We start from the raw sequence: 12,964 nt of genomic DNA, 5'->3' as shown, positions 1-12,964 counted from the left end.
GCGAAGGCCTGTTCAAATGCAAGTGACACGTTGCACGTTCTTATGAATTATTATGATTGTATAACAAAAAGAACGATAAAAATTTATTTTTGGATATATAAATGAGTGCATATCTTAATTTAATTGATCCATGCCACTAACGCTGAAAGTATCAATATTTTGAGCATTTTACTTCGCTTCTTTACTGGTCTTTGCGTTATAAAATGAAGTAAGTTTCATGAAGAGTTTCACGATAAGCCACTTGCCACTAACGTCTCTGTTCATCTTTATTTCTTTACTGAACAGCTATCTAGAAGTTTCCAAAATCATGAATATCTTTTCAATTGAATGAAGACATGCTGTGCGTACAAATAGTTTCTTTTAGATGCTAATTATCTGGTAATTATTTAATGCTGTGCTTAACACCGGTGCCTATTCTGAGCAGTCACGTTATTTAAGTCTAATTGATACTGTAATTAGTGGGTGTTATGACACGTAAGGTCGGAAATGGAGGCTTTGAGATATGTATGCATGGTGAGATAGGAGAAAATTATTTCGATGAATATACTAAGACAATTACTTTATGAGCATTAAACGTTAGTTCAATGTATTGAAAGGTAAGACCTTTGCATCTAACATTCGTAAGTTTTTAAAGAAGACAATATTCTCGTCAGCAGTTAAAAATAACAAATTGTCTTGTATTTATAGTGTTAAAATTAAAAATCACTTAATTTTCAAAAATCCTGTTCCCACTGTTTTAAAATCCAAAGTTGTGTATGAATTTTTTATGTTGGATGTAATTGAGCATCGTGTATAAAATGGGGAGACCACCTGCCATCTTTCTCGACACGCAGTAAAGAGCAGGCAACTAAGGACTAAAACTCACAGATCTTCGAAAATCTACTTTGGCTTTTTCCTTCACCACACTGTAAAACCAATTGAACACAATCTTGCTTTTGCATCTTCGACAATGCTCAATACCCATCGTGCTTAAACTGAAAGAAGTCATTTATAAAAAAGGTTAACCTACCCTAAATAAACACGTACAACATCTAAACATCACTTTTAACCTGTATACCTGAATAGCTATAATTATTATTCAGATTTCCATTTGTTTTTTCTATAATAACATTTAACATTCAAGACGAATTTTAATATCAAATACTATTTTTACAAGTAAATAAACATGGTCAACTAATCTACACTACCACTTTTATAAATAGGAGTAATATAAATAAATATTACTCTTGTATCTACGCATTACCCATTGAAATGCTTCATTATGATTGTGTTAAAGAAATAGCTATCTAGAAAAACAATAAATATCTATTTTGAGCGTATAAATAGGTGCACGTACGTATTTGATTTGTTTGCCACAAAGCTATCCATATTCTGAGTCAAGTCTTTCTAGGTCTTTACCTTTTCAAATGGCTTTTAGCTACTGCACTTTTAAAAACATTTTAAGAGTTTTAGCGTTTGTTATTTGTACATTGTGTAGTATTTTCTATGAGTTATAGATTATGAAATACAATACCCATGAAAAGCATTTTCATATCTTAATTCATATTTAGAAAACTGGCAAGTTTCAAATTCAGTTCTATTTATTTGTAAATAACACACACAGTAAATAGGAAAAGATTATAGAAACTTAAACTATCATTTAAGGACATTTTTAACTATGTGATTCCATTTTACGAGTGGTGATAAATTTTCTGAATGCTAATTCATTGGTAATCTTTTACATTCATTCGATGAACGATGCAGTGCCTATCACCAGTGACAGTGTTTACTATGAGCAGTCACGTCTCTTTATTAAGTCTAATTGATATTTTAATTAGCGAAACAGCTGGTTATTATGACGCACGCAAAGTCGAGAAAGAAGGTCGTGAGACGAAGGTGATAGCAAATCAGCCGTGAGTCTTGCGAAAAATAGTTCAATAAATTTTGTAATTTACACACACTGTAAACAAAACATTGATACATGAGTTATAACTGCCATTTCCGCTTGTAAATATATAAAAGTTTGGCAGCCTGCATTGTAAACCATAAGTCTGATGATGTCTTTGGAATAAAGACGAAATATTACTCATTATTTAGTTTCAAACTCTTGTTATATCTTTAATATCAAGGAAACGAGATGTCCCTCATCGGAATTTGTTTTATTTTGTATTTACGTTTATAAGCAGGCAGATTTATCCCAAAGGAGTTTAAGCATTGTTGCTGATGTTCTCTAAAAGCACTCGACCACATCTGCCTGCCGGAAAACGTAAACAATCTAACATATCTATAGAAATTTGAATTATCGTTTGAGGATATTTTTAACTCTATAGTTGACTTGCCTTGTTTACGTTTTGCTGCGACAGATTAATCCCAGGAGAGGTTGACGGTTGTTGCTACTTTCTAGGGTAAGTTGTAAAACATGGAATCTGGAATCTTGGAATGTTCTTGTTTTAAATTATAAAGTAATATTTCTATTTACAAGTTCTAAAGACGCGTTCAATTTACAATTTCTACGTAGTAATTCATGTATGTTTTCAAAGGTGCATTAGCGACAATGGCATAGAGAAATGCGAAGCAAATTGCTCGCACCCTGTACGTTATAAGAGCGAATATTGTGAGTTAGTTTCATTCATTTGCTACAATTTGTGCTATTATACTGATTAATTACTTTTCACCAACAACCCTCATCGTACATAAAGCCGTAGTCTCTGTTAACAAAAACAAACTCCATACACCGACGAATCTAGCATGTCATCAATAAGTGCTCGTTGAAATTATCGTCTTTAAAAATGCCCTTTTAAACAAAAAATCTCATGCGCTTCTCTGGCGTAGTTAAGTCTGACAAAGACTATAGATATGTTTGTAAGACTATAGAATATTCCATATCGAGTTGCATATTTTATCACGTGATTTTCTCCGCTCATTAGACATACCCATCTAAATATTTTCACCCATAAGTCTCATATGCTACAAAGTCATAAGTTTTGGTTTACTCCAATAAATAGAGATATCACGTGTAAAATGTCGCCGGTAAAGTCACGGGTCGAAAAAACACTTTTATTGCATCGAAAATTTTGAAAGAAGTCGATGTTAAATTCTCAACAATTCTTTATTTCTATGTATGCCCACTCGAATGTGCTCCATAAATCAACGTTCTCTGCTGTCAACATTACAATATGTCACCGGTGCTCTGGATATTTAAGATTGGTGTTTGCTATACTTATCGAAATATACAAAACGACGCGTTGTTAATATATTTAAAGAGGAATTATTATTAGTTTTGAGGGCCGTTAAATTCTCTTACAATTTGAAGTTGTAAACCGTTTAAGCCGATCATTTGTGCTCCTATTTTCTTAATTTTAAATATTCCTGTCAAAAAAGTCTGAATGTTGTTGTAAATATTAACATGAAGTCGAATCATCATAAGTTCAAAAACATGTGCAAAAATAAAAGGTACGAAATGTATTTCAAGTTTTATACAATAAAAGCTACAAATTTTCCAGACCGCACAACCAAAAACAATAAACATAAATTACTATGTTGAAATTGTAAATTGAACGCGTCTTTAGAGCTTGTAAATAAAAACATTACTTTATGATATAAAACCAAAAGATTCCAAGATTCCCAAATTTTAAGATTCCAGATTCCAAATTTTAAAACTTACCTACTATCTTGTGTTATTCAAAACCACTCGACCTAATCTGCCTGCCAGTAAAATGTAAACAAAGCAAGTCGTGTATTAAGGCATTTAAGAGTTCCGATCATTTCTTTTTCATTCCAATACTTTGGCAATCTTTAACATTTTTTTGAAGAAAGATGCAGTGCTTTACTAGTCACTGTGTTTTTTCTTAGTAGTCAAGACTCTCAATTCTAACTTATATTGTAATTAGTATGTCAGTGTGATCGATGAATGACTGCGTGTCAAGTCGGGAAAGGAGGTCGTAAAATGTAGGTGTAACCAAGTCAAATGTAAGTCTAGCGAAATTAGTTGGTTCTGATTTTTAACACCAAATGCAACAACAAAGAGTCATACAGATTTAATGAATTTCTGTTTCTGATGTATGTTCAAGGGTATATAAACAAAAATGCTTCCCCTCGAAATCTGACGACGTTTAGAATTTGCAGAATTTCTCTGAGATCTTTAGTGACTTTGCTCTTAAGATGGCATAAAGTATACCGAAACATGTTTGCTTGTAAAAGTTGTCGTTCATTCGACATGTCTAACGATATTTGCGCTATTACGAAATTATAGAAACAACTTCCTTGTGCAAGTTGAAGAAAGGCTGTTCCACAATTTACTGGCTTTGACACTGAATGTATTAACACATTCGGTTTCTCTCACAGGAAAGACTAGATTATAATTTGCAACAAAAGATTGTAGTCTCATATGTATATGTGATACAGTGCAGTTGTATAAGACCTATTCAAATAAAAGTGACACGTTGAATGTTCGAATCAATTGATTTAATCGTGCGATTGAATATTGATGAAGGTTGTATTACGTACATCACGTATGTATAATATTTTGTCTAGAATAATATATTCACATCAAAGGAAATAGCCTATCCTAGTTTTACGTACATTATCCGCCTCGTAAAAACTGCACATTGTTTAGCTAAATGTATAAAAAGCCTGTATATTAATTGAAAAAGTGAGAATACTCACAAATGTTGTAGATAATTTCTTCGCTAGTGAATAAAATAATCACAAAAACTCAATAGCTTTCTACTACATTGACTCACGCTCGGAGCTCAAACGAAAGACTTATATAACGCTAAAAGGTTAACCTATTTATATCCTTATGTTTGTATTACAGAAACATATTGATAACACAGTAAAAATTTATTTTGAAGATATATGTAGATGCTCATGTTTTATTTCATTTGGATGCATGCACCAATTAAGGATTAAAGATAAAATTGTCACTTTTGTTTTTATGTCTTTGCGTCTCCAATTGGCTTTTATTAAAACTTAAAGGCATTTTATGGGTGATTCCGTTTAAGCATAGGTAACAAAAGTTGTGCTCTATTTTATTATTGTTAGAATATTAAATACAATATATACATGAAAGCATTTTCAAATCTTCAATTATTCACTGAACAACAACTATCTAAATGTTGCCAAATTCTATGTAAATGAATAATAATCATCGTTTGAGTGTATATTCAGAAACGTACAGATGATTATTTAGATTTTAATTCAATGGAATTTTACAAATTAATTTGAAGAATGATGCAATATATGAATTATCCTCATCATTCTATGGCTTTACTACAACTCAAAGATATTCTAATGTCTCGTTACCACTAACGTTACTGAACTATATCGTCAAGGATATCTCAATTGAATGAAGGCATGTTATGTGTACAAATGATTTCTTTTGGATGCTAATTCTCTGGTAATTCTTTGCATTCATTCGATGTAAGCTGCAGTGCTTATCACCGGGGCTCAGTCTGAGCAGTCATGTCTCTCAAGTTTAATTGTATTGTAATTAGTGTATCAGTATAATGCCCAGTGATAATGACCGAGCGCACGTAAGGTCAGAAATGGAGGTTGTGAAATTTGTATCCTCAGATAGGAGAAGAATATATCAGTGAATGTAATAAAATAATTATGTTATGTGCAATATAAGTTAGTTCAATGTGTAAAAAAATAAGACTTTCGCCTCTTATATTCATAAATTTTGAAGACTATATTCTCGTCAATAATTTTAAATGAGCAAAATTCTTTTTTAAAGCAAACATTTTTCTGCATGTTTTTGAGCCAGTTTTTGGTGCAAATTGAGTAAGAATGCCTACGTAGATACAGAGTAATATGCAATAAACAGTGTTGTGTTTATTTTGTTAAACTTATAAACAAGCTCATCTTCAAAGATCCGATTCCCACTGTTTTAAAATGCAACGTGATTTGTAAATTTTTTAAGCTGGATGTAATTCAGCAATGCACTCCTTAAGAAAATTTCTCATTTGATTTTATATATGAAATGATATGTGAAACTTATGTGAAATTGACACATTTCATCTATGAAAATATATGTGAAATTTTTTTAAGGTGCATTGGGGAGACCACCCGCCATCTTTCCCGACACGGATTAAAGAGCACACAACTACGGACAAAAACTTACACATCTTTGATAACCTATACTCTCGTAACCACATTGCAAAACCAATTACACGCAATCTTGCTTTTGCATCTTAGACACTGCTCAAAATCCTTTCGTCATTAAACGCAAAGAAACCCTTTATAAAAACGTAAACCTAAACTAAACAAACTAGTAGAACACCCTGCGTGAATAATATTACTAACTTTGCACTAAACTTGGCACTAAGTATGAAGAAGTAGATTTATTTTTAAATATGTTGTATTTAATTTAAACGTCTAATGACTTTTGTGCTACTACGACATTATAGAAACAACATTCAGATGTTTGAGGACAGGCTGTTCCACAACGTATTCGATGTGACATTGAATGTTTACTAAACCACCTTCAGTTCCTCTTAAAGGACAGACAAAGTTAGAATTTGCGACTAAAAATTGTAATAGCAGATTATTCAGTAAAAGTTGTGTTGCACCTATTCAAATGAAGATGACACGTTGAATGTTTAAATCATACGATTGAATATTGATAAAGGTAAGACGATTGAAATGCTTCATGACTGTATTACAGAAATATCTAGAATAACAATAAAAATATATTTTGAATGTATAAATGATGCTTGTTTTTAATTGATTTGTTTTCCAAAAAAGTTTAAAGCTACAATATCAATATTTTCAGAATTTAATGTCTCGTCTTTAAAGATCTTTGCGTTTCCAAATGCCTTTTAGCTACTGCAATTCAAAGAAATTTTAAGAGTTTTACGTTAAAACATATGTAGCAATTTTAGCGTTTTCGTTTGTGCACTATGCAGTATATTCAATATTTTATAGAATATGAAATACAATAACCATGAAAAACATTTTCATAACTTAATTTATACTTAAAAACTGCTGTCTAGTTTCCAATTCAGTTCTATTTATTAGTAAATAACACATACAGTGTAAACAAAAGATTATAGAAATCTAAACTATCGTTTAAGGATATTTTCAACTATTTGATGCCATTTTTCATGAGTGGTGATAATTTTATGGATTTAATTCATTGGTAATCTTTTACATTCATTCGATGAAAGATGCAGTGCCTATCACAATTGACAGTGTTTACTACGAGCTGTCACGTTTCTTAAATCAAATTGATATTGTAATTTAAAATAGTAGCGAGAGACGTGCGGAGCGGAAATCCAATTCGTATAATAAAAATTAATGCCCAACATAGCTCTAATTAAAACTTTATGTTGGACATTAATTTTTATTATACGTGTGATAGTGAATATTGACTGACCGCACGCAAAGTCGGGAAAGGAGGTCGTGAGATGTAGTTGAAAGCAAATCAATAGTGATCAAGTCTATCGAAAATAGCTGGTCCTCCTTTGAAACACCGATGTATTGAATTTCTGCTTTGGAGTATACACAAGGATTTATAAAAAAAAAATCCTCAGTTATTTATGGAACAGCTGTGTTTGCAATCTCTTTGAATTTGATATTTCCCACACAGCATGTAAACAAAACAAAAAACAATATCTTGCATCATTTTAAAAGTTGTGTCTTGTGAAACTTGTATTGCTTAAGGATATTTTCAACTGCACGAAGGCATGTCATGCGTACAAATCTCATCAATTCTTTTGGATGTTAATATTCTCTGGTACTTAGAATTATTCGAAGATGCAGTGATTTTCGCCAGTGTTTATTTCAAGCACTCATGTGTATCACGTCTAATTGATATAGTAATTAATGGTGGTATTGTAGTAAGCACAAGCGAAAAATGACATCGAATAGTGATAACATACAAGAGGTTTAGGTTAACCTTAAAGTATTCCGCATTTATAGACACAATATATTATCAATTATCGCCATCGCAAAAATTCAAGTATTTTATCTGAATTTATATGGGAAACAATCAACAAACTTTGACATATTGTAAAGCTAGAACAAGGTCGCTTTCAGTTGGAAGCACATAAATTTTGTTCTGTTTGAGCTGATAATAGTGCTCAAAAGCAATGGGTTGCACTTCCAGAACATGTCATACTTCTCTCTTTCCTATGCATTGACGTACAGTGATATGGTCTTAATTGATACGTTACGGTACGATAAGTTAGAAGTAAAAAGCGGCCTTAAAAACCAGGTTTTACTTTGAAGAGAACCGTTTTTTGGGTATCTTAGTATTGTTAACTTTCGCTTTTTTAAGTTATATACGTCTTTGATTTCCTTTATGAACTAGCTTGTTAAAATATACGTGACAGCAGCAAGACAATACTGTTGATACTTGTAATAAGTCTTGTATTTAATCCAAGCTTACATAAGTACAGGTTCTTATAACATTACTCATGCATATTAAATAAGGAATTACTACGTCATTACAGCATATAAATATAATTAGGCATGCAATGTCACATCTCTTTTTCTTTGTTTTTTTTTTAAATAATTTCACACTATAAATGTTTTTTAACTTATTTTTATCTAATAAGAATATCTATTAGGTTTTTTGATTAGACGTCCATACCGAGCTCTTATATTACTGTTGTTAGTACTTTCATTAGAATTTTTATAAGATCTATTGTTCTCACTATAAGACTTATCTGTATTTTGACTTGTCGATTCTTCATTAATCTTTAATAAATGATTTCTATTCCTTCTATAGTAGGTACCATCAGACGTAACCAAATACGATCTTGGCTCAAGTAACGATTTTTCCACGATTCCTTCCTTTTGGAAGCCTTTTTCTGTTTTTATACGTACCTTATCTCCTTCTTTTAATGGTGGAAGTGTTTTTGCATTGCGATCATAAAACTCTTTTTGTTTCTCGTGATACATTTTCAATTTTTCTTGAACATTAACAGGGTTTAATGGTTGAAATTCAAGTAACTTCTCTGATATTGGTAGTAATGTCCTAGTTCTTCGTCCCATTAGTCGTTGAGCTGGACTGCCAACAATTTCATCTCTAGGTGTATTTCTATAATTAAAGAGTCCTAAATAAGGATCGGTGTTATCATATTTTGCTTTCTTTATGATTGCTTTTGCTGTCTGCACAGCACGTTCTGACATGCCGTTACGTTTTGGATATCCAGGTGAACTTGTTGTATGTTTAAATCCATACTGTAACGAGAATGCACGAAATTCTTTACTCCTGAATTGTGGACCATTATCTGTTATAAGATCTTCGAAAATTCCGTATCTCGCAATTTGAGATTTCATCTTTGTGATAATTGTCTTTGATGTTGTATTTAACAAGTAATCAATTTCAAAGAATCCACTGTAGTAATCTACCATAAGAAGATAGCTTCTACCATTCAATTCAAACAGATCTGCTCCAACTTTACTCCATGGTCGATGTGGTACAGTATGTGATTGTAGAGGCTCCTTTTGTTGATGACTCTTATGGGCATTGCAGATATCACACTTTCTAACTTCTGCTTCTATTTCTAAGCTCATTAGATTTAAGAGGATGCATGACTTTTCTTTCTTTGATTTCCGACTATGTCCTGCAGCAACAATGTATATTTCATAGTTCTGTTTGAAGCAACGCAAATTCTCAGCAACGTTGCCTTCAAACGAGAGTCGTGTTGGCCTAGAAAATCCTTCTGCCATTCGATAAGAACCAACTTTTCCTAAACGCTACCACCATGTAATAAGTCTTGTATTTAATCCAAACTTACATAAGTACAAGTTCTTATATGCATTACTCATGCATATTAAATAAGGAATTACCTACGTCATTACAGCATATAAGTATAATTAGGCATGCAATGCCACAATATTATCTTCGCCAAATTAGAATGAACTACTCTCCAAATTTTTTTCCCGTTATACGCAACTTTTTAGTATCTCCAAAACTGGTGTCAACATTTAAATTGGGCATTATAGCGCATGTCGCTTCCATATCATCAAAGGAAAACAGCCAGAAAACATACAAAAAGAACGGATGATCCACTAATTTCACATTCAAATAATATATTGAATTCAGAAGTTAGCCAATCTACGTAATACTGAGGTTCCTGAAACACTTGATCTGGAATGAAACCAATCTGTTAAGTGCCTTTGGACCAATCCAAGTTGAAAACACAAAATCAGTCTCATTCCAAGTCACCTAACCTTTCTCGTTTTTTACGTTATCTGATTCGCTTGATTTCACGTCAAATACTCTGTCTAATTCAGATTTCTCTCAATTACTAGGTTTGGCTGAACCTTATCCACCCGAATAAAATTCACTTGACATATTTGATTCTGACTAACCTAATCCACTTAGTTATGATCCCCCTGGTATTTACCTGATACTAAATGTAATTATCTATCAGAATCTGATTCCCATGATTTGTGTGGCTCACCAATTCAATCTGATTCTAATTCAATAGATCCAACTTACTCAAATTCATAAGATCCATCTAGTTTGCCTGGTATATCTTCTAACCCTCTGCATATAACACATTCTCACTCAAATATTTTGTTAAAATCAAATTTGTCTGATTTTTGCTTCAGTTCAGTTTCCTATTCATCTCAATCAAATTTCCTTGATCTATCTGATCTAGATTCATCATTTCCATTTGACTTTGATTCACTGTTCCATGAAAATATAATTTTACCGTTCCAACTGCTCATGATTCACCATTTTGTCTTATTCTGTTTCATCATATCTATACAATTTACATTTATCTAAATTGGATTCAACAGATTAACCATTTCCATCCGATTCAAATTCATCTGATACAGACCATTTTGACTCATTGAGATTCATTAGAAATAGACTAAACAGAATCCTAAGATCTATTTGATTCAGTTTCATCAGAATTGAATTCAACATATTCACCAAATTTGCTATGATTCTGATTTTTAGATTCATCAGATACGGACTCAAATACGTCTAAATCTGGACCATCAGTTCCACCTGATCTACCAGATTCTGATTTACAACATTTGTCCTACAAAATTCTTTAGATTCAGGTTCAATAGAATTGGATTCAACAGAATCACAATATATATCTGATTTAAATCATCAGATCTACGAGATCCACCTAATCCACCTGATTCTGATTCATCTGATTAATTAGAATTGAATGAAAAATTTATCATAACCTTTAGATTCAGATTTATCAGAATTAGTTTCGACAGGTTCATCAAACAAGATTTTGATTCAGATTAAGATTTTGAATTAAATTTATCTGTATCAGATCGACCTGATTCTGATTCGACTAATTTGAATGACTCCAATCATTGAGAATAGGATTTATCAGGTTTGAATACATTTGATCCAGACTTACTTGCTCCATCTCACTCTAATTCAACTCATTCTACTATTCCATCTGCTAATCACACATCATATCTGTTTCATTAAAATTCATCATATCCATCCACTTCACATTCACCAGAATTGCATCTAAAATCTTCACCATATCCTGATTCACATAATTTGTCTTAATGCACATTTAATACACACGACAAGTTTTTTTAAAATAGACATGTTTCGACATCTCATGATGCCATCTTCAGTATGAGTGAAATAATAAGTGATACAAGGTTTATATAAAAGTAATATGATACATAAATTACAACAATAAAAAGGAAGTATGATAAATTAAGGAGAGCGTCCGAGCCTTTTTTAAACTAAATATTGTATTGAATATAAAAACTTGAACATTGAAGTCAGGGTTAGTTTTGCTAATGTAGAGTGCTTCTTTGATTTTAAGGGTGAATGAGGTGTCGGCATTGATTTTGAAGCAAGAGGGTCAATAGTATGTTTTACATAAGTGAGATTTAAGAAGTGATTTAAGAAGTTTAAGACTTAAAATGTCGAAACAAATCTATTTTTAAAAAAAATTGTCGTGTATATTAAATGCGCATTAGCAATAGTGCTTTTACGAAATTATTTGTCTTAATCATATTAATTGGAGAATTTTAATTTGGCTGACGATGACAAATGAGAAGCAGTTTTCATGTCTTCAAGCTATAAAACACCCTTTTAAGAACTGTTGGGTTAGCGTTCTGGATTCAAACAGTTCTTTTGAGAATTATTAGGTTATTATTTTCAACCATTTGCTAGGCTATTAGCAATTTCTAAAAAAAAACAATCTTTCAAAAGTTCTATTTTATGTAAGTCTTTCTGAAAAATAACTCTTATAAAATGACTCTAAACAAACTGGTTTTGTCATGTCACGTATTTTTTATTGTTTACAGCTGTCAACAGTAGCAGTTAACCTATCGATAAGATCAGTATATAATATTTGCTGCAAGCTTTCAATACATGGTGTTGAGGTAGGATGTGTGGAAGACTATAAATTGCCCAATAAAGTATTTACAAAATTTTCCATCACAAACATTCCCAGATACCTTACAAAGCATTTTTTAACGTAAGAGAAGGTTTTGTAAAAACTGATTATAAACTTAATCAGATTTAAAAAAAGATACTGAGTAATTTCAATACCTAATATTCTTTTGTTTTTAATACATTCTGCTGATATAAATTCGACATTTGAAATAGGCCAAACAACACTTTCCTGTGGAAGCCCCTTGGTAAGTGTAGCTTACCGAGAGAATAACAGAAACAATTCCAGTTCAAGACTGACTTTATTAATGTTAATAGAAATATTTATAACGTTAGACATTAGGCCTTAAGTATGACTAAAGGAAGGATTTTATAACATATATGTATATGTACAGCGTAATGGAAGGGTGTTTCGGAAGAGAGGATTAGTAAAAGCGTATGTTATTTTGACATAACAATGAGAACTATTTTACATAGCTGTTTTGAACAGATGTTCACCACAAAAGTTAATAACACGAGAATATAAAATGTATGTTGACGTTAAATTTTTCCCTATAAAATGCTTGATGATAAAAAAGTGGAGGCATTCCTCCCTCTCCTACCTTCATGTACGCTTCCCTTGTTGCTATGGGTAGG

At 31.8% G+C, this 12,964-nt stretch overlaps 1 protein-coding gene and 1 long non-coding RNA gene across 2 annotated transcripts; both read right to left on the bottom strand.

Annotated features, from left to right (window-relative positions):
• Window positions 1–656: 656 nt before the first annotated feature.
• Window positions 657–1,897, bottom strand: LOC124450763. The gene is made up of 2 exons (XR_006950198.1): window positions 1,058–1,897; window positions 657–974 (listed from the first exon to the last, which is right to left on the bottom strand). It is a non-coding gene; the product is annotated as an uncharacterized LOC124450763 (long non-coding RNA).
• A 6,635-nt stretch (window positions 1,898–8,532) lies between these two features.
• Window positions 8,533–9,660, bottom strand: LOC124452098 (uncharacterized protein K02A2.6-like). The gene has a single exon (XM_047002689.1). The coding sequence runs from the start codon at window positions 9,658–9,660 to the stop codon at window positions 8,533–8,535; it is 1,128 nt and encodes a 375-aa protein (XP_046858645.1).
• Between the last annotated feature and the right edge of the window lie 3,304 nt (window positions 9,661–12,964).

The sequence above is a fragment of the Xenia sp. Carnegie-2017 genome, unplaced genomic scaffold (genome assembly GCF_021976095.1).
Source record: "Xenia sp. Carnegie-2017 unplaced genomic scaffold, XeniaSp_v1 HiC_scaffold_24, whole genome shotgun sequence".
Taxonomy (NCBI): domain Eukaryota; kingdom Metazoa; phylum Cnidaria; class Anthozoa; order Malacalcyonacea; family Xeniidae; genus Xenia; species Xenia sp. Carnegie-2017.
The sequence above is the reverse complement of the archived record's forward strand: the minus strand, read 5'-3'. Positions and strand labels throughout refer to the sequence as shown.